This window comes from Mus musculus, chromosome 7, assembly GCF_000001635.26.
Source record: "Mus musculus strain C57BL/6J chromosome 7, GRCm38.p6 C57BL/6J".
Taxonomy (NCBI): Eukaryota; Metazoa; Chordata; class Mammalia; order Rodentia; family Muridae; genus Mus; species Mus musculus.
In genome coordinates, this window is record NC_000073.6 from 139,902,626 (window position 1) to 139,925,418 (window position 22,793).

The 22,793-nt window shown below is 50.4% G+C and overlaps 1 protein-coding gene across 1 annotated transcript in view; it reads left to right on the top strand.

Moving 5' to 3' along the window:
• Positions 1-22,793, top strand: part of Kndc1 (kinase non-catalytic C-lobe domain (KIND) containing 1) — a 46,845-nt gene that overhangs the window by 7,930 nt on the left and 16,122 nt on the right. The window contains 15 exon segments of the mRNA NM_177261.4: positions 5,803-5,949; positions 6,313-6,430; positions 7,584-8,320; positions 10,857-10,971; positions 11,357-11,428; positions 11,515-11,576; positions 16,158-16,316; positions 16,769-16,846; positions 17,404-17,497; positions 18,038-18,200; positions 18,277-18,890; positions 19,143-19,287; positions 20,039-20,124; positions 21,107-21,156; positions 21,158-21,517. Of these exon segments, the coding sequence (NP_796235.4) occupies positions 5,803-5,949; positions 6,313-6,430; positions 7,584-8,320; positions 10,857-10,971; positions 11,357-11,428; positions 11,515-11,576; positions 16,158-16,316; positions 16,769-16,846; positions 17,404-17,497; positions 18,038-18,200; positions 18,277-18,890; positions 19,143-19,287; positions 20,039-20,124; positions 21,107-21,156; positions 21,158-21,517 (3,000 nt within the window).

The following is a 22,793-nucleotide window of genomic DNA, read 5'->3' on the forward strand; positions in this document are numbered from 1 at the left end:
ATGAAACACCATAACCAAAGCAACTTGAGGAGGAAAAGATTTGTCTGACTTACACTTTCACGTCATGGTCCATCGCTGGAGGAAGTCGGGACAGGAAAGAACCTGGATGCAGGAGCTGATGCAGAGGCCATGGAGGGTGCTTCTTATTGGCTTGCTCTTTATGGCTTCCTCGGCCTGGTTCCTTATAGAACACAAACACACTGTCCCAGAGATGGCACCAGCTACGATGGGCTGGGGCCTCCCCCATCAATCACTAATTAAGAAACTGCCAAGAGCCAGATCTTATGGAAGCATTTTCTCAATGGCAGTTCCCTCTTCTCAGATAACTTCAGCTTGCGCCGAGTTCACTGACATTCTCTCTAGTCTTCACATCTAGTCCTTCAGAGAATCTGTTTTCCTTGGTGTTACTAGACTGTGGTTGACAAACCAAAGTTGTATAATTTCAGTGCATTAGGTGATATTCCAATACACACTGATGCTATAACGACTTCGATATACACTGATGTTGAATGCGGCATTTGATTTTATTTCACCCAGCATGAGTTAGAACTTGATCTTCCTCTGTGGCTGGATGGCCATTCCCCAGCTCTGTTTATTGGCTGCTGTCCTGCTGTCCGGCTGCTGTGCAACACAACAACCATCCATCAGGATCCCGGCAAAGGCCATCGGCTTTCAGATGTCCATCCCACTCTGGTCCATGGTCCCTCGCTCACCTTTAAGCTCCAACCCTATTCTCTTAACTCCCCACTTCCTGGCAAGCCCTGTGGCCTGGTGGAGAGCTTGCCTGCAGGGGCACTGACTTGCCAGTCTCTTCCCTGTAGCGAATGTAAAATCTGGTTACTGAGCTCCGTCAGCATGGTGACTAGAACGGCCTACATTATGAATTGGTCTGGGTAGAATTCATGTTATATTCTTCATCTCCAAGACATCTTTTGCTTATTGACTTTTAGTTCATCATCATATCCCTCCTCCTCCTCCTCCTCCTCCTCCTCCCCCCCTCCTCCTCCTCTTCCTTTTTTATCTTCTAGAAACAGGGTTGGCCTCAAACTCAATATGTAGCCAAACATGACCTTGGCTCCTGCCTCCATCTCGCAAGTGTCAGGATTACAAGCCTGCACCACCATGTCTGGTTTTTCCAGAGCTGAGGGTCTCTGTGTACTAGACAAGCACCATAGCTGTCTCGGCCCATTGTGATCTCTCTTGAAATCCCCTAGGGATAGTTTAAAGCCCTTACTGTTGGGGTCCTGGATATCTTTTATTACATTTACTCCTAAGAACTTATCAGGTCAGGGATGGTGGCACATGCCAACCTGGTCTACATAGTGAGTTCCAGGGTAACCAGAGCTACATAGTGAGCTCCTGTCTCAAAAGGAAAGAAATCGGGTTCTGAGTCCATCCAAAAATTGATGGTTTGGTTATGTTTTTACTTTCAGCTTTCTGTTTCTTTGTTAGCCTTAGTCGCTTTAATATCAAACCATCTTGCAGAATCTTGCTACTATTTCTAACAACTTAGAGGACCTTTTCATTTTTTTTTCCTCTTTCGCTGATCAAATCATCAACAGTGTTTCAATCTGTCTCCTCTGGGGACAAAGCTTATTTCTGTTCCAAACCTCAGTGAGTGTACCATCTAGTCAACAGCAGAAGTGCAACCTGCCTTGGAGGACTGCTTACCCTGACCTAACCATACGGACAGCACTGGCCTTGGCCATAAGAGTTCTTTTCTGAGCTTATCAAGGTTTACCAGGAACACATATTTCATATTATGAAATATTTCTTCTGTCCTCTGGAAATGATCATGCAATTTCCTTCACTGAGATGTTAATGTGTGCATTTTCATGTTCTACTGTTACCACCCTGCCCCACTTAGGAAAAGCTGGGCTAACCAAGTGTCATATCTCTTCTGGGCACTGTTGAATCTGACTAATGAGGACTTACCAGAGGTCTTCTAGGGTTTTCATGGGCAGCTGGTACATTTTACCCTATGAATGTTTCTAGCCAGTGCTGGTTTTGAGATTGCTCTGAGCTTGTCTGTTTGCTCTGTTTATACAAGAATGGGCTGATCTATGCCTTGAAAGTCTGGGAAGAGTCATTGAAAAGAACATCAGCTTCCTTTGTGAACAATTTCTCACTACCATCAATTTTTAATAGTTATAGAACCGTTCCTTTTTTTTTTTTTTAACTACAGCAGATGAAAACAGGACCTAACGGGCTTGGGGTGATGCCCTTTGCATCTCTGTGATGCCTGCAAATTTCCTGTTTCCATGTGCTGGCCCTTTCTTCTTTGCCTTCTCTTTTTTCCTCTGTCAGTCTAACCAGAGGCTGTTTATCTTATTATTTCTCTTAGAGCACCCTCTGCATTGTCTGGTCCTTGGGGGTATCTGTGTGCTCTCTGCAATGGGTTCTTATTGCTGATTCTATCTTTTCTTTTGGTGCTTGTTTCTTATTCTCTCTTTTCTTTTGTTTGCTTTGAGTTCGGCAGCTGATTCTTTTTTCACTTCAGGGGGAAACTTGGCTCATCCATCTTCATCTTCTTAGAGTCGGTATTTCCCGCTGTGAATCTCCCTCTGCATGTGAGCTTTGTCATACCATGCTGGCTTCTGGGTAATCTTGTTTTTTAGTTCAGTCTATGCGTTGTGCAGTTATGTGAATAGGTTGGGTTTTCCTTTTTATGGAGATGTATACACAGAAGGCACACATGTAACCAGTATACAGCCCTGTAATTTTTCAAAGGCTGGGGTTTCAGCGATCAGTATCCAAACGGAGCTATCACAATGAGAAGCTGGCACCACCGCCCCCAGGGTGGCTGTCCAACCACACAGAACAGAGATGTTGATATCATCCTGTTCTGCGGCTTCCTGTGGCTGGATTCAGCAGGGCTGGTGGAGGCTGGCTCCTCTGACCCGAGTTGTGAGAGCTGTCATGGGAGCGGAGTCACTGGAAAGTAGTCATTCCCTACAATTGTTTCCTATTTCTGAACACACTGGGACTTTCTAGTGCATCTTTGTCTTTTTTTTTTTTTTCCTTTGACTTTCTGACTCAGTCGGTCGGCTGGGCCCCTCCCCCACCCCCTGCATACCTGCTGGATACAGCAAGTGCAGGTTTCCTTCGTTCTGTGGACCCTTGTGTTCCTTGATCAGGTGCAGCCTCTTCCATGCAGCTCAGGCTCGCTCATCCATGTGTCTGGTTGTTTTATTCATTGTTTACTTATTTGCCCTTGTAGCCATGCAAGCCCTTCTGCCTCTGGGAACCCGTGACTGGGGCTCTTCCTGTAGAGGGCAGTATGTTCCCACCGTACAGATCAAGTAGCCACTGAGCACCAAAGGATCCTTTTGCTCCCCTGGGGCTGAGCCCTGTGCAGAGGGGGATTTCCTGTGGGTTGATTGCAGTGTGGTTATCCAAGGTGGAACAGGATGCTGGGGGTATATGTCAGAGAGGGGCCCCAGGTCCACGGTCTCCTTCAGTTCCCTGGACGATCTATGACCTTTCTGTGTTCTACACACACAGAGAGTTGGTTCTTCCTACCTTAGTCTTATTCTGGAGAGACTCTGGGTATACATGGGGAGTGTCCCCCATCCACTCTGGGAAATATGGCTCTAGTATAAGTCATGGTGCCCAGGGTCTTTGTTCTGTCCCAGATTGGCTTTACTCTGAAGGACTTTGCTGGAGCTTGCCAGAAGCCGTAAACAGTCCAGGTGATATAACATCAACAGGAGCCCAGGGTCAAAGTGTGTGTCCTGGAGCCTCACTCTGGCTCAAATACACCCTTTCTGGAATGTTCTAACACCAGCTCATCCACCCTGGACCCTCTGTGTTCCGTACACCATCTAGCCACACACACACACACACACACACACACACTCTCCTCTTCTGCTTCCAAGACTAACTCCCCCAACACATTTTCTAGAATCTCCTGGGCTTGAAGCCAGTCTTCTCAGAACTGAGTATGGTCAATGCCCTTGTCCAAAAATCCCCACAGGCTCACTAGTGTCCAAAAGTTAACAATGCCCCAGCCTCTGCGATGTCCCCTCCTCCACATACGCAGGTCCTTGTCGTGCCCTTGTCACTCTGATGGGCTCCTGTGGTAGCAGCCTTGATAGCCCAGTGCTGTCACCTATCATTTGCTTGAGACCACGGTCCTCACAGACGACCATGATGATGGGAGACTATGAGTTAGTGAGCATGGCAGAGAGGCAACAGGTCCATCAAGGGCTGCAGACCTCAGCTCGCAGGTAGACTTCAGGCTAGGGACCAAAGGATGAGTTTAAGGAAAACAAGGAGCTGCGTGATAAGGATAAGGAGGCTCACACTCAGCAAGCAGCAGCCAGCAGGTCTGCTGTCCCCTTTTCTCACTCTGATTCCTCTCACAGAAGATAAGGGGACAGACAACAGGGCTGGAAAAGGAGTGTTGGTCTGTGACAAGGGGCAGCCAGGATCCCAGCCCTAGCTAAGAATACAGCAGACAAAGACCTTAAGCATAGTGCACACAGCAGGGGCTAAATCCAGAACAGGCACAACACACACACACTCACATCCACACACCACACACACACACACACTCACATACACACCACACACACACACACACACACTCACATCCACACACCACACACCACACACACACACACACACACACACACACTCTCTCTCACATACACACCACACACACACACACTCACATCCACACACCACACACACACACACACACACACACACTCACATACACACCACACACACACACTCTCATTTAGCAGGGGCTAAATCACATTTAGCAGGGGCTAAATCCAGAACAGGCACACCACACACACACACACACACACTCACATCCACACACCACACACACACACACACACTCACATACACACCACACACACACTCTCACATACACACCACACACACACACACACTCACATCCACACACCACACACCACACACACACACACACTCTCTCTCACATACACACCACACACACACACACACACACTCACATACACACACCACACACACACACTCTCACATACACCACACACACACACTCACATACACACCACACACACACACATCCACACACCACACCACACACACACACACACACACACACACACACTCTCACATACACACCACACACACAGGACCTAGGCCTAAGAGAACAAAAGACTTCCGACATATGAAAACAGCCCAGCTCAAATGGGTTCCTTTGTATCCATAGTTTCAAGCTAGAAATATAATTTAAGTGTGCCACTTATAAGAGCAACAAAACCCACAGGAATCCCAGAGAGTAAGGCGGTGGATTTTTAAGAAGTAGGAAAAAAATCAAGTATTAAGTTAACACAATGAACATACATTGAGACATCCCACTGTGCCCCTTAAATATAGATGGTTATTTATGAGTTAAAAGTATAAATTTAAAAAAATGCTCTGACTACACATAGTGATTTCATTTTGTAAACAGATTAAAAGAGGAGCTAGTCCTTCTTGAATAACATTGGCTTCCCCACCCCCACACCCTTCCACACACCTGGTGTCCCAGCCTTGTGCACAGCCCTCCCTCCCTCTCCTGAGCACAGAAAGGACTGTGGCAACTTTTAAACCAAAAGAAAACTCTTCTTTCCTCCTGCTTGCATCCAGTTTGTGAAGAATGCCTAAGGCAAAATAGGCAGCTGGGGAGAACAGGATTTCTATGCCTTGGGCAACAGGCCCAGGCAGCACGCTGAACACAGACTCTGCTGGTCTGCTTAGCCCTGAGCCTTGGCAGGGGAAAGCAGCCATTTGCAGGGCAGGTACTAACACTCCTTGGTACCGCAGGCTCACATCTACTCCCTGGGGGCCACACTGAAGGCTGCCCTGGAGTATGTCCCAGAACCAGAGCTGGAGCCCAAGCTGAGCACAGACCTGGAGGGACTGCTGAGCCAGATGCAGGCAGAAGACCCCAGAGAGCGGCCGGACCTGGCGGTAAGCTCCCAGCTGGACACACGTGGTGCATGAACACATAAGCACAAGCAGCACAGATCTCGCAACCTCACTGAGGTTCCTTGGCTAGAATCTGGAGGCGCTGCATTCTGTTGGAGTAAAGGCCAGTCTTTACTAAGACGTTTGTAATGAAATTTATAATGGAAGTTATCAGGGACAAAAGAGTCTTTTTCTGCCAGGGTGTACGAGTTTATATGTACCAGAAAGTGCATGTGGAAGCAAGAGGCCTGATCTGGGGGTGATGGGTGCCATCCCAGAGCTGTGCAGTTGGCCGGGGAGGGAATCAGGAGGCTAGGTCTCCTTCTTGTTGAGCTGCACACCTGAGAGGCACCCTGGCACCTGCAGAGCATCATAGCACTGTGTGAGGAGAAGATGCAGCCTGTGTCCTCATGCCGCCTGTGCCGCAGTCTCTCAGCCATTGGAAGAAGGGTGCTCTCCATTGAGTCCTTCGGAGCATTCCAGGGTAAGCGCCATCACCTCCACGTCTATTCCTAGACATACACACACACACACACATACACATTCATATGTGTACACAGGGACAATGTACATCTATACAACCACCCCAGAAGTATGCACATAGTATGCACATATAGAATCATGCACCCTCACTCATGCTCATCTGTCCTTGTACACAATACCACACTCACAGTCACATACATGTTCAGATCTAACATGTGTATCCCATGCAGACACACTCACATGTTTATACCACTGTATATGTAAATACACAAATGTCTGTTTATACTACCCACTCCAGTGTAAGCGTGCACACATCCACATTCAAGTGCACACCACACATACGTTCACACACGTGCATGCTGGGCACACACTGGATTTTTCAGACTCGGGATTAGTGACTCCAGCCAGCCTTGTCTGGTATTCTCACCTCTTTGCATGACGAGCTGTTGCTATATGCCTGGAACTTATCATAGTCTCGAGACTGTGCTTGCCCCCTCAACCACCCAGAGCCTCAGAATGGCTAGAGGACCCTCCACTCCAGCAGCAGTGTTTGCAATGCTGTAACCATGGTGACTGACAGCAGCACCCCAGTGCCAGCAGAGGGTAACGTCTGCGTGCAGAGCCATAGACAGACTACAGAGTAAAACAGGCAGCAGAGTCACTGCAGCATGTATGCAAAACTGTGTGTCACAGTGTTTGTGCAAGGCTGTGTGCCGTAGCATGTGTACAAGACCTTGCTGCATGCCATGTGTGTAGAAAGCTGTGTACCCTACAACTGCCACCAGATTCCGTTTCTCCCCTTAGGGAGTGGCTTGTGTGATCATAATAGAAAAATAAGGAGCTTTGGGACAGAGTAATTAGACAGGCAAAGGCTGGTCCTCTGGGACACTCAGCCAAGAGGGAGACCTAGAAACCTCCACTCAGAGTCTCTAATTGGCTGAGTTATGTGACAATAGATCCTGGGGGCCTCTGGAGCCTATGCTAAGGGGTGGATGGGACTCTGGGAGTGCAGGACAGGTAAGCCTGCCCTGGGAGGCTTTGGGGGAGGGATCTGTGATGTTAGGACAGGGTTAGAGGTGGCTCTCAGGGAGCCACCCTAGCACAGACTCCATTCCAAGCTTCCCGGCTGTAACCGTATCCTACCTTCTGCTCAGAGCTCAGCGAGAACACATGGAGGGGAAGGCCTGCTCCAAGAAACGTGGGGCCCAAGAAGATGCCAGGAGACCTCAGCACTGACCCAGAGGCACTGTTCCCATCAAAGGGCCTACTCCAGCCTCCTGCTTCCAGGGATGCCGAGCAGGAGGCTGGGCAGAGGCCCAGAGCCCCATCCCCCAAACCACTGCTGTCAGCCCCTGTGAGAAATGGTGAGAACCCAGGACAGGAAGGGCTGGCTGACCTTGTCCTGGATGCCAGGTGCCCCCTGGGCGAGCTGGACAGAGACAACCTCAGGCGAAGCCGGCTGAAAAAGGCTCAGACGTTTCCCAGGCTACTGCAGGAAAGCACAGAGACCAGCACCCTCTGCCTGTCACTGAACGGCTCGAGAAACCAGCTGGCCATATCTGAGTTCTTTCCCCCAGACCCTAGGAAGCTCTTCCTGGAAGGGAAAAATGGCCTTTCTGGTTTCAAAACACAGTCCAAAAGCAGACTGTGGCCAGAGCAGGAGCCTGGAGTCCAGTTGGATAAGACACCAGGTGCAGGCCGCAACCCACACAGGAGTCCAGGGGCCTCGGGGCAACTAGAGGCTTCATCTCCTAGCCAGGGATCTGTAGAGTACAAACCTTCACCCAGCCCTGTAGACGCTGGAGATTCAGACCATGAAGGCCACATACCTAGGAGTGAAGAGAAGATTCCAGAAGAATCCAGACAACCTGGAAGCACAGCCACTGAACAGGTATGTGATGAGGGAGATGAAAAGCTGTCTCTCCTTAGCCAGGGGGTGTAGCTCACAAAGGACCTACCCTGCCCTTCCTTCACTCCTGGGCAATAATTAACTGTGTTTCAGGGGAGACTTCCTGTTCCTAAAACGAGCTCCAAACTCAAATTGGGGGAGGGGCCAGACGTCACCCCACAGACCTGCAAGCTAACCTCTGGACAGCCTTAGAAAGCACTAACTTGCTCAGCCTCCATCCACCAGTGTATAGGTGCAGCCCCACAGTTAATGGCTCCTAGTGGGGCTACTTCAGGTTCCTTGAGCTTCACACCTCACAATGAGATGAAATTCTAGTGCACGAGTCTGCAGGCCAGACCACAACACTAAGTGTGATCCCCACTTGACTGTTCTGTGGGTTCCTCAGAGCTTTGTGCCTCAGCCTGTTTCAAAGGGTAAGGACACTTGAGCCAGTGGCCCAGTATACATAATACATCTGTCTACCAAGACATCTGCCTGCTGATGTCTACCATCAGCCTGGTTTCCCACCAGGCTTTGTTGCCCCCCCCAAAGGAGAGAGTGTGAGGCAGACGATTCTGTGGTGTATGTTGTCATCTGTACACTGATGAGAGCTTGAAGAATTCCCATGGGAAGTGTGGTTACTTAAAGAGATGCAGGGTCCATGATGCAGACAATCCATGTTGTCTGGGCCAGGGATGCACACATATTCTCAGCCACCATCACAACACCATCTTCTAGATGAATAAACAGATGTGTAGGTAGCTGGGTAACCTGTGCAGGGGAAGGCAGTGCCAAAGGCAAAGGGTTGAGGTCTCTCCTTTGGAACAGAACACAGCAGACCAATGAGCTTAGCTTTCACCTGAACCATCTGGTCAGCCTCCCTCAGACAGAGAATGATCAGGGCCCTGCAGACTTCAGACTCCCACATAAGAATGGCCCAGAGCTGGGAGCCCTCACCTCAGGTTCAAGGCTCATTGTTCCCACCTGAGGATACAGCGATCCACCAAGAGCAGTGCAGATGAGCTGGAGAGCAAAGAGCCATGGGTCTGACCTAACATGTCAACCCCTGCTATGCACAGGGCCAGTGGATAGCATCTTGGGTGAAGGATGGCCTCAGAAAGCATCTGCTAACAGGCACTTCTGTGGTGACCTTGTTTCCAGACTGTCAGGTGGCCTCCACAGGCAGGAACTATCTCTTCTAGGCTCCATTAGTTCCTTTCACTTGAAGATGTGTTAAAATACGCGTAAACACGACATCTACCATTTAATCATCTCTATGCCTGAGCTCTGCCTCCAGCCCACACTGACTCCCCTCCACCCCTCTCCACAGTCTCACCGCCTTCTACACTTTTTGCCTTTACAGATACAACCTCATGTGTGAAATCAAAAAACCTTCTGTTCTGTTGTCTTGTTTCACTCAGCATAATGTCCTCAAGGTTCACCAATAGTCAACACCGCAGTGCTCCTCCTCTTCCTCCTCCTCCTCCTCTCCCTCCTCCTCCTCTTCCTCCTCCTCCTCTTCTTCCTCCTCCTCTTCCTCCTCCTCCTCTTCTTCCTCCTCCTCTTCCTCCTCCTCCTCTCTTCCCTCCTCTCCTTCTTCCATCCCCCACCCCTTCTCTTTTTCCTTCTCATCTCATGGTGCCCAAACAGTCCCGGAACTCACTGTGGAGTCAAGAATAAGCTTGAGTTCTTGGTCCTCCTGCCTCTGCCTCTCAAATGCTAGGATTACAGGTGTGTACCGCCACACCCAGTTCCTGAATGGTCTTATTTCCCTGGGCCACGCCATCAGAAATGGTTAAAACATTAAGTTTTACACGATGTGTTTAAAACACAAGCTCACAGAAGTAAAAACACTCCTCCTTTTAAAGGCTGAGCGGTGCTCTAATAGTCTGTCCCACGGATGGGCCACACTTCTATTAACCTTTATTTTAATGTATAAGTATGGATGTTTTGCCTGCACGTGTGACTGTGCACCATGTGCATGCCTGGTACCCATGGGGGACAGAAAAAGGCATCAGATTCCCTGGATCTGGAGTTACAGAAGGTTGTGAGCTACTGTGTGGGTGCTGGGAATTGAGTTATCCAAGAGTATCAGGTGATCTTAACCACGGAGCCAACTCTCCAGCCCCTGAACCACATTTCTTTATCCACTCATCTACTCCTGGGGATTTGAACTGCTTTCCCTTTTTGGATCTGGTGAGTGGTGAAAGGTCTTGAACCTGAGTGGTCTGCTGTCCACTCCAGTTTCCTTTCAGATCTTAGGGGTACCCAGTGTTGTATCTTGAGGTAATTCTCTGTACTTTCTCGGAGGATCTGCCATCTTCTCTCATGGCAACTGTACCAGCTCATGGGTGAGGGCTCCTGTTTCTCCATACACTTACCCACACTCGTGTTTAATTTGGAGAACTTTTCCAGCCCCTGGCATAGGGGGGATACTGCAAGTAGAAACAGAAGCACTAAGCGCACATCTTTCTCCGTGGAAACCCTTCCTTGACATCAGGTGGACAAAGCGTTCTTATGTAACCCTTCTTTTCCACAGAGCCTGTCCCTGAAGGACCTTCTGTCTAAGCTAGGCCGGCCCTTCAGGGAGTACGAGCTGTGGGCACTGTGCCTCTCCTGCCTTAGCACTCTGCAGACACACAAGGAGCACCCAGGTGATGGGTCACCCTGCTCTCCTTGAGCCCTGAGCCCAAAAGCTGGGGAGGGAGAAAAGGGAGTGGGAGAATGGCTGCTGTGACACTGCAACCTCTTAGCCTGGAGTCTGGAGAATGTGAAGGGCCCAACCTACTTCACCCAGCCATTTCCAGGGGCAGAGCAATATGGACCATGTCCCCACCCATCCTCCCGTTTATTCTTAATTCGATGAGGGTGATATACCCTAACAGTGTTCCTAGGCAACTGTTGGCTAGAATGGCCAGCCCTCCAGTGTCTGTCCAGTCTTGACAGGTTTTTCTGGGGTCTCTGTGTGGTCTGGAATCCCCTGATGCTGGCAAGGGAGCTGCCCACACACGGCTGCATACTTGATCCGCTCTGTTGCAGCTCACCTGTGCCTGGACAACGTGTTGGTGGCCGAGGACGGGACAGTGTTCTTCGGACCGCCCCCTGCCAATGGTACACAAGGGTCACTCTCGGGGGCAGAGAACCAGAGCGGGTTCCCCAAGGAAGGAAGAATAACCAAACTGTGGTTGCCTTTCTAGGCGCCTACAACTCACTCTTCTTGGCTCCCGAAGTGTCAGAAGAGAAGCTGGTGACAGAGAAGGTAACCAACCACATCACCTCTCTCGCTCCATCCTCACCCTCTGCCCAGTGGATCGCGGGGCCAGATGGCCTAAACGTGGCACCCATCTTACTCGCGGGGCTACTGTAGCTGCGTTCACTGATGTCTTCTGAGTCATGGGCGTGCCCTGGGACGCTGGGCGGGACGAGCTCCAGTCCGAGGGCGTAGACCCGCCGCCACTAACAAGCTAATATAATAGGCTCTTATAAATTTTAAATTAAATGAACTAAATTACACTCAGAACCTAATGCAGCCCCCACCCTGGGAATCAGGTCAGCTGATCCTCCAGGCTTTGGCTTATCTGGTACTCGACAAGGCAGGGACCAGGTCTTGGGAGGGAATGGGCGGAGCAATATAGAAGGCGGGGCCATGGGGGGCGGGTGGGAGGAGTGAAGGAGCAGGGTGATACCAGACAGGGCCGAGCAAACCAAGGTTTTTTCAGTCTCCTATGCTGGACCCTGCTACTAAAGAAGTGGCACCTGGAAAACTCCGCAAAGGTAAAGGGAGCCTCCCCGGGGTCAGGCTTACTAGCCAGAGGGCCAGGAAGGAGCAAGTGACTTCAGCTGGCCTGCCTGCTCCTTTTGCTTGCACAATGTGTCTGGGGTCCATTGGCCAGCCTAGACCTGAGACCCTGAGAGCAACAGAGGTGTGCTGGCCTTGGCTGCCCATGCTGAGGAGTCACCCACGACGGTGCGGGGAAGCTAGGACTATAGACATGTGGACAAGGAAAAGAAATGAGATCAAAATTTGAACAGGCCCGAGAAGCTTGCCCTAGAAAACCAAGCATTCATGGCATCAGAATTCTAGAAGGAAAGAAAACTGTGGGCGAGGCAGAAGAGTAATCAGTGAGTGAGTAATGAATGAAAAATATCCAATTGTGTCAAAACACATAAGCCTACCACTCAAGAAACGGAAAAGAAGGGGATTAACCTAAAGAAACCAACGCTATGTTGTAGTGAAACCCCTCGGAAAGCTGAAGGTCAAAAGAGAAACAGTTTATCTATGTTCGGGGTAAACGGTTCAAATGGCAACTGAGTTCCTACCTGATGACCTTAAAAGTGGAAACCTTTTACCTAGAGTCCTCTGTTCCGCAAAACCCCTATGTGTCAAGAAGCTCTCAGAAGGAAAAACAAAAAGAACTAAAAATGTATCACAGACAAGAGTAGTTAGTGCCGTGGGTTCTAAAGAGCCAAAAGAAAGACTGGGCTTGCAAAATGGTTGATTCAGTGGCTAAAGCGCTTGCCGAGTAAAGCCCGGCAGTTAAGTCTGGATCCAAGCCCTAGAGTGAAGGGGTTCCGTAGAGAAATCTCGCACCACAGATTTCACACACACACCATCCACACGCAATAATAATATGGTTTTGGAGCCGTGTGTGTGTGTGTGTGTGTGTGTGTGTGTGTGTGTGTGTAGTATAAAGACTGAGCTGGAGAGATGGCTTGGTGGCTCAGAGCAAGTAGAGTTTTATTTGTAGCAGCCACAGCAGGTAGCTTCTCCGGTAACAGCTCCGGGGTATCAGATAACAGCTTCATTTGTTTATAAATGTCTGTGGAGGAAATACTTAATCAAAAGTGGGAGAGGCGAGCTGGATGCAGACTTGGAGGACGTTGACAATGATCCACTGTGCAAACAAGCCACTAGGAAGCAGTCTGATAGACAAAGGGATGCCCTAGAAACAGGGCAGGTGAAGCAGACGGAACGGGGAGCCAGAGAAGCAGGAAAAGAGAAAGCACGCAAAGCAGAGATGGCAGAGGGAGGGGCGTTTGCAAGCACCAGGACGGCAGGAGACACCACAAGCAGCGTCCTCACGTGCTTGGCTGAGATGGACACAAACTCCACAGCTCAGCCAACGTGAAGGAGATTGCTGTGATGGCCCAGAGCTACCAAGGGACTTGGGCTTAGAATCTGAAGACTCTTGTGCAGTGGCTCGCAACCTTCCTCATGCTGAGACCCTTTAATACAGTTCCTCACGTTGTGGTGACTTCCAACCACACATTATTTTCATTGCTACTTCATAACTGTAATTTTGCTACTGTTATGAATCATAATGTAAATTTTAGAGATGGGGTTTGCCGAAGAGGTCTTAGCCCACAGGCAAAAAAAGAAAGAAAGGAAGGAAGGAAGAAGGAAGGAAGGAAGGAAGGAAGGAAGGAAGAAAGAAAGAAAGAAAGAAAGAAAGAAAGAAAGAAAGAAAGAAAGAAAGAAAGAAAGAAAGAAAGCACATAAAATTTAACAAACAACTTGTCAGGACAGATGGCTCAGAGGTTGAGAGTACTGACTGCTCTTCCAGAGGTTCTGAGTTCAATTCCCAGGAGATGATTCACCTCCATTTATAGTGAGATCTGGCGCCCTCTTCTGGCATTCAGGCATATATTGCAGGCAGAACAATGTACTTAATTTTTTTTTTAATTGTCTTTCTTTTAAAAAATTAACAAAAATGCCTCTGGTGCTATAGATGTAGGGTAATTACTCTGACTGCCTGGAGAAGTGGTTCTAAAGCTCCAGGAAGTGGCTGGTGGATATTGTGGCTATTCGGAAGTGTTGAACAAGGCATATTAGAGAAGCCCTAGATATGCTGTAAGCAGAGCTACCTGGAAGGGGTATCACATGCCTTTAATCTTAGCACAGGGGAGGCAGAGGCAGTGTGACCTCTGAGTCTGAGACCAGCCTGGTCTACAGTGAGTTCCAAGGGGAAAAAAATTTCAGTTCAAAATGCTGACAGATATGCAATCAGAAAAGACTGGGTGCACACAGTTTCAAGTGGAAAGAGGCCCTTATTGGGAACTGGATTAAAGCCAAATATTCTATCAAATAATTTATAGTGTACATGTTAGTAATTTTGATAAGACTGAGTTTAGAAGTAATGGACTAATTACTTTTGGGGGGGGTTGGTTGGTTGGTTTTTTGAGACAGGGTTTCTCTGTGTAGCCCTAGCTGTCCTGGAACTCACTTTTGTAGACCAGGCTGGTCTCGAACTCAGAAATCCGCCTGCCTCTGCCTCCCAAGTGCTGGGATAAAAGGCGTGCGCCACCACCGCCCGGCAGACTAATTACTTTTGTGGAGAGGAGTTCACGACACCATATTGCTTAGGTTGTGGTGTGATTACTTGCTGAGTGCTTGTTGCTAGAATTTACAGTGGAGTGGAAAGGTTTGAGACCCTTGCCCCTAACAGAAGCCTCTGGAAAGTAGGGGCCGAGAAAAGGCATTGTTGAAGAGATTAGAGCACTAAAAAGAAGCCAAATGCTGAGCGGTGGTGGCGTACACTGTCAGTCCCAGCATTTAGGAGGCAGAAGCAGGAGGAGCTCTGTGAGTTCAAGGTCAGCCTGGTCTACACAGAGAGTTCCATGACAGCCAAGGCTACACCAGGGAACAAGCCTGGAGGGAACCTCGGGAACTGGCAGGACTCCACCCACACAGACTTCTGTGAGATCTTTCCTATAAAAAGGAAGGAATCGGTCCAGGGTGATAGGCTTGCAAAGGTCAGCCTAGAAAAATGTTTCCCGGGATTCATTTTCCTGAAATCAACCTTCCAAACACTCAGAGATTGCTATACGGCCACGGTCCAAGTGAGTTAGGCTACTGGTCCAGCCCACAGCATCCCTGGCATTGTCCACAGGATGCTGTTATTGCAGAAAGAAGAGGAGTAACAAGGGCCCTGGAGACTCGAGGGCAGTAAGGTGTTGCTGCTTTCCTGACAGGATAGTAAGAAAGCCGAAAGAGAAAAGCCAAGTGAGACTGCAGAGGAGACCCCAGACGTTAGTGACATCAGACGTGCATAATGTGCTTTTATCTTGTTCTTCTCAGGTGTTTGTCACAGCAATGACAAAACTGACTAACAATCAGTTAGCAAAACATACTCTACACTGGGTGGCCCAGGGGCTTGAAAAATGGGATCTTCCTCCACCCAGGGTTTTGGTTTTATCTGGTTGTTTTGAAATAGGCTAGCCTGGGCTGGCCTTGAACTCTCTTGAGATCTACCTGCCTCAGCCTCCAAAGTGCTGGGATGAAAGATGCATGCCACAGCACACTATTCTGCTTTGCTTTGATCACACTTATTAAGATCCGTGACAGTGTCCCAGGCAGGTGTGAGGAGCCTACACTGGCTACAGATGATGCTGTTGAATAAAAACTAGGGAGAGCATTTGGTGTGAGCCGTCAGCCTGGCAGAGAACACCTTCAACCCTGTGCTATTCACCCCTCCATCAGAGACAGAGGGCTGCTTGTGCAGAGAGCCGGCTGGTAACCATTTGGCCAGCACACTACTAATTGGGAAAGAGTCCCAGCTGGGCAGGTTCTACGTGATACATGAGCAACTGGTTCTCAAACTATTGAGCTCTTACAGTGTCTATAACCTAAACAGGATGGGGAGGGGCCTGGTTCTGTTAAACATGTAGATCCCTGCCAGGCTATGACCCTGGCCTCCACATATCTAGCCAACATGGGGCTCCAGGCACTAGGCAGGTGACTGAGCTGAGGGACTGTGCCTTGGGGTGGAAGCAGTCAGTCCGGGTGATCCCCTCTAACCCCACTCTTACTACCTCTCTCTCCTGTCTCCCCACTACCCAGGCCTCTGTGTACTGTGTGGCTGCGGTTCTGTGGACAGCAGCCAAGTTCAGCGTACCCCGAGACCACAAACTGGCCCTGCCACGTAGACTCAAAACACTCCTTCTGGACATGGCCAGACGCCATGCCTCAGAACGGCCATCTGCAGCCGAGGCCATCAAGGTAACTGCACGATGGTCAGGCCTACTCACATTCTCAGGGGTTAGGGTGGAGGACAGTAGGGCCCTCGATGCTGAAGCTAGTGTTAACCACAGTTGTCTACAGAATTCCTCTACCTGGGTAGGCAGCATGTTAAGGATTGCCACATCTTGCACGTGGTTCCGATCCAAACCTGCTGTGACTCTGTAACCCCATCCCCCTTCCCAGCACCCTGCCTTCTCAATCCCCCATGCAGCCTCCCCTGAGCCCTGCTATCTGAGACTCCAGCTCAGCTCTTCAGTGTTATTCACAGCTATGACAGGAAATCCAGACACCAGGACCAGGATTATTTAGAAAAGCGCCAAGGGTCTCAGTCACAAATGTTCCGTGCAGTATCAGGAGAGATGGGGGCAGGCTCAGCAGAGTCAGTGCCTGCTCTGCTGGACTATTCTGGAGGGCTGTCTCTTTCATTTCAGGTGTGCAGCAGCTACCTCCTTCAGCGAGGCATGGACAGCAGCAAGATTCTAGCCCACCTGCGGGCATCCACCTGCAAGGCAAGACGATGCTTTCCCAAATCCACAGGGACTCCTTCATGCTCCCATTTGCACCCACAGGGCCCTGCTTGTCCCCTGCTGCATTGTAGGCTTAGAGGGAAGGGACGGTGAGTAGCCATCTTCCCAGCACCTCCTGCTTAGGTGTGCTGCCAACCACTGACAACACAAGCACTCTATCTTGAGAGACTGCCCCTTCTAGAGATCCCCTCACAACTTTTGCATAGGAACTTGTCAGCTCCTAACTGGGTGGGAGACCCAGAAGATGGGGGTCCCGCCCTGAGGATTAAGGGTAGCAGTGGGCAGGAGCACTGGGTTCTCTGGAAGAGTTTGGGAATTGTTTCTCTACTATCTTCACGCTCCCTAGAAACGTGAAGCTTCACCGCAGCTTCACTGAAGGGGCCCCCATGGCTCTGAATCCCTCTGTGGCAGCTCCCCCAAGCCACAGAAAGCTTGTACTAGGCTGGAAGCTGTGTCTGGTGGCTGTAAAGCATACCTCATACTGTACCTCCTCAGCCCCAGTTGGCCCTAACTGACCATTTGATGGCCTTCCACACCAGGTTCACCCAGAGGAGGAGACCATCGGCCTCCAGAACGCCTTCTCAGTGGTTGAACTGAAATCCACCACGGCACCTGCTCCTGAGAGTAGTCCCGGTGGGTCTACCCAAGCCTTCCCACTCATTGGCCCCTGTACCCCAAACCATAGCTGACCCCTATCCTCCATCATAGTCCTGCCCTGAGCGGACACTTGCAACGCATAAAGCAGGATGATCAGGTCGAAGCATGTGGCCTTGGGCTAAGCCGTAGCTTCCCTCGCTGAGGACTCAGCCACCTGCAGCTGCTGTTTGTGTAGCCAGTGCCAGTCCTTCACCAGCGCAGAGCCTCATCTGTGAGCCAGTCCTTCCACTGTCTGGCTCCTCTCTCAAGGGAGAACAGACCTCCAGTTTAACAGCATCTCAGCCTCCCAGCTGTGGCTCCGTCTCCTCACAACAGCTCTTCCAGGCATTGTCACGCACACACCCATACACATGCCTTTAGGCTCCCGGGCTAAGCTTGATGTAGAACAGCCTCTGGGCATCTGAGGTGCCCACCTGTGGGACCTTAGTGTGGAGTCACTCAAAAGTATCCGCTGATCTCCCCACTGCTCCCTCTCCTGTCTCCCTGTTTGTCCCTGTTTCTACATGCTCTCCCTAGGCTTCCTGCAGGTCAGCAATGATACCAAGCTGGTCGCTGTCCCAGGGCCTGTGCCTGGTCTGCCCCCCTGCTGCAAAGAAGCCTGTGAGCTGCCAGCAGCCTTCACCTCTGAGGCCACTCACTTTAAGCCCATAGTCCTGGCTCAGGACGCAAGTGTTACCAGGTGAGTGTCCCCACTCCCTGCTAGCAGAGGCCCCAGGCACAGGTGACCCCTCCTGAGTTCCCATCTCTCTCCACAGAGACCAGCTTGCCTTGCCCTCAGAGTCAAATGAGAAACCCAAAGAGGGAAGTGGTCATCTGGACAGGGAGGGAACAAGAAAGCAGGCAGCCCTGGAGCTTGTTGAGGCCACTGACCTAAAGATGTCCAACCAGCTGTCACCTGGTCCAGAGCTGCAGGGAGCAACTCCAGACCCTGATGGTGACTCAGGGTCCCCCAGCTCAGCCACGGAATGTTCCTGCCCCCATGGCCCTGCTCTGGTCACCCAGCAAAAAGGAACATCAGGGACACCCAGCTCTCCTGCCTCTTCCCTGCCCCCTGAGCACAGGCCAGATGGTGAGGGACCACTAGGCACCACTGTGCTCCCAGGGCCCACCTCAGCCAGCCAGGGCTCTCGACACCCATGTAAGCCACCCAGGGGTAAGGCTGCAGCGAGTCCAAGCAGCCCTAGGGGCTCGGATGGTCATCCTGAGAAGCCTCGGCCAGCAGACCGCAAGCTCTGTCCATCCAGTGTAGATACCTCATCCCCCCCTAAGATGACAGCCTGCCCCTCGCTTCAGGAAGCCATGCGCCTCATCCAGGAGGAATTTGCCTTTGATGGCTACATGGACAACGGGCTAGAGGCACTGATCATGGGTATGAAAGCCACAGGGGCCACCCTGGAAGCCCAAGACTAGGGAGAGGTTGAGGGAGGCAGACCCAGTCCAGAGAGGGGACTCAGGGGATCACACATCTGTCCTGCTGAGGTCAGTCAGGAAAACCAGGGCAGCTTCCAACTTGAGCCTGCACCTCTTCAACCCCAAAGTCCTGAGACAGCTTCCCAGTGCAAGGGAACCAGAACGCCTCCCGTGTGTAACCTGACTGACCTATCCATCCTTTGGAAACCAGGGGAGTATATTTACGCCTTGAAAGACCTCACCTTCGCCACCTTCTGTGGTGCCATATCTGAGAAGTTCTGTGACCTATACTGGGATGAGCAGCTGCTAAAGAACCTCTTCAAGGTGGTCAATGGGCCAGCCTCACCCTCTGAGAGGTAAGTGTCTGTGCCCACCCTTCCCTTTCTAACTTTCTGGGCAAACCAAGCCACCAAACTCTGTAGGATCAGTGCCTACAGTCGCCCCCATCCCCTCTGGCAGCCCCAAAACGGCCAAGGGCAACTCCATGGTGCTGCTTGTGACTGTTGCTGGTATTCATGGCTGGGGACGGTGGGGGGCGTAGGGGGGGAAGGGAACGAGCTGTGACTGACCTTGAACTCACAGAGATCCACCTGCCTCTGCCTCCTGAGTGCTGGGATTAAAGGCGTGTGTCACCATTGCCTGGCCCAGTTCTATTTAACAGTAAAAATTGCAATAGGCAGCCAGATGTGGTGGCATACATTTGTAATTCTAGTATTTTGAAGACAGGCAGGAGGAGCATCACCATTGTTTGAGGGTAGATGTTTCACATATTGAGTTTCAGATCAGCCAGGGCCACAAAGTATGACCCTTTTTAAAAAATCAAATCAAATAAACCAATAAATAACTACAGGCAAGTATACTTTCCCTGCCCTGCGCCCAACCCAACAGCATTTCCATAGCTCTGAGAAGGGTCTCTTGATTACACTCAGCCTCTTTCAAGTGGCACCGTGGAGCCACTACCCAGGGCATTTCTGACACCAGGGAGATGACAGGGTCCTGTCCTACCTAGTTTGTTCAGGTGATGCTCCATGCTGGGACCTCTCTGCACAAGCCCCAGGTCTCATCCAAATGGGAGCGGAGGGAACTGACTGATGTTCTCATTACCAGCACTTCTGAGGAGCCTGGATCCCAGCCAGAACACTCACCCAGCAGATGCTCACTATCCAGCAAAAGGCCTTCCCTGCATGGACTCGGTAAGAGACAAGCCCTGCATCTTGAGGTCAGGCAAGAACTATTCTCAGTGGGGTCCCCTGGACAGCTTCAGGAAGACTTCTGTTGTCAAGGACAGCCCTGTGCTGGGAGATATCCAAGAAGCCCAGACCATAGGACATGGGCTATCAGGGGACAGTTTCCTGTCCCTTCAATGGCCAGCATGATGGCTCTTCTCATCTATGAAAGTAAAAGCCACTTAGATATCAGAGCTGGCCTTCGAAATTCTTAGCCAGAACAACAAATCAACTTAAAACTCAAGGAACTGGGTCTAGTGATGCACACCTTTAATATCAGTACTCAGGAGGTAGAGACAATATGATCTCTGAGAGTTCGAGACCAGCTTCCTCTACATAGCAAGCTCCAGGACCACAAGGAACTTAGGACCACATAGGGAGACCCTGTCTCCAGAAGCAAACAAATACCTCAGTAAGCAATTTGAGGAAGGGAGGCCAGCCAGCCATGTGGCGGTCATGATCAACTGTGATCACGTGGATCTGTCTACTAACTGTGATAAGACCATGTTGGTGGCTTCATCCCTATTTAAATAAATCGAGGAGCAGGTGATTATGTCTTGAGCAGGAAGTCTACCTGCTCCTGATGGCCAAGGAGCCAAAGGCTACTGGCACAGAGCGAAGCTTCTAGAGTTGACAGAGTTCCAAATACCTGACAGGTTTGTATGTGGAACGTATGTGTATGACTGAGCTAGGTTTGAGATTTCAATGCTCCCGATGAGCAGATGGGATCAGAGGGAGGAATAGATCCTGGTTAGAATCGGTTCTAGCAGAGGAGAGTCCAAGCCTCAGAGAAGTTTGCAGCAGGATGAGTGCTTAGGGGAGCTGATCCTGTCTCAGTTCCACCTAGCACAACAGCCAGGACTAGCTAGGATCCTTGATGAGGGTGCTTGGGTTTCCTCCACAGCCGGAGGCAGACGTGCTACCCACTGACCATTATCTTTCTCTCAAGGCAAGGAGAAGCCAGCCACGACCTGGGGCAGCGGGGGACCCTGCTCCCCCCACAGCACTATCAGATATAGACTCCGACACGCTCTCTCAGGGAAACTTTGAGGTTGGATTTCGGTCTCAGAAGTCAATAAAAGTCACGCGAGAGCAGCAACCAGAGGCCGAAGTGGGTGGGCAGCCAGGTCCAAGCCAGGACTCAACCAGCCATGCCTCGGACACAGTGGCCCGGCTAGCTAGATCTGAGGACGGTGGCCCAGCTGGGTCTCCAGGGGCATCTGATTTCCAGAACTGCAGCCCTGGCTGGTCCAGTGCCTTCTATGAGGCTGACTGCTTTGGAGCCGATGTCTACAACTACGTGAAGGATCTGGAGAGGCAGAAGACCAACGGGCACACAGAACTGGAAGCCCAGAGTCCAGTGAGTCCAGGGAGTTTACCCACTGTGGGTTGGGAGGGCATCTGTAGTCTTAGGAACACCCTGAGCAATGATGCTTTTGCTCAGGCAAGGTTTTCAGGCCACTTAGGCCAATGACAGGGCCTTTCCATGCTGTGTCTATTCTCAGTATTCCTCTACTCTGGTGGGCCCAACTTCCTTTAGCCTGTATTAGATGTTCTACAATGTGGGCACATGTTCCCTCAGCTGGGAAGCAAGGAGTGACTTTTCTTTCCTGTTAGCTGTACCCATGGGTCCCAGCTTAGGGGACAGTAGACAGGGGCCACTTGGTCTTTGTGTGCATGGTAAATGTTGGGTTAAATCTACTGCACATGGCTGCAGATGCAGCAATCTCTTCCCTATGGCGTCTTAACCCTAGGTGAGAGACAACACCAGCAGTATCATGCCTGCAACAAGTTTAGGCTGGGCCTTGGGGGTCAGTGAGGTCAGCAAGGGTTTCTCTGGCAGGCAGCACTAGGAAAAGCCGAGGCTCTTCCCCTGGTCGATAGGAAGAAAGGAGACCTGACTTTAGCAGCCAAGGCTAGCCAGCGTAGTAAACAGGGGAACTCCAGCAGTTCTGCAGCTGCTGCTTGTGCAGGCAGGCCCACTGCTGGGAAGAGGGAGGGAAGGCCAGCAGCCTTAGCATGGCTACGTATGGCGTATGTGAACTACAGGCACCTCCACACTTCAGACAGGCAGCCCCTGGCACCTCAGCAGGCTGGCCTTGCATCTCCAGCTCATCGAATAGGCCTTGCTTTGGGCATTGGGGAAGTGCTGGGGTTCAGTTTATCATTATCTTCTTCTTGTCTACAGTTTCTGATGACTCTTCTTCCTTCAGGTTGTTCACACACACACACACACACACACACACACACACACACACACACACACTATGCACTATACGCACACACACACATACATAGATACCCAAGTGAACCCAGTAGCTTAAATTAGTCCTCAAATCATTCTTTTCTCCCTCTAAAGAACCAATACTTCTAACTTTTATAACAAATTCAGGGTCAAATCTCACCATAGACAAAAGCTAAACTTATAAACTTACACTGCCCTTTCTCTCTCTCTCTCTCTCTCTCTCTCTCTCTCTCTCTCTCTCTCTCTCTCTCTCTCTTTCTCTCATGTATTTCTCTCATGTATTTATTTATTTATTTGGTTTTTTGAGACAGGGTTTCTCTGTCTGGCTGTCCTGGAACTCACTCTGTAGACCAGGCTGGCCTCAAACTCAGAAATCCACCTGCCTCTGCCT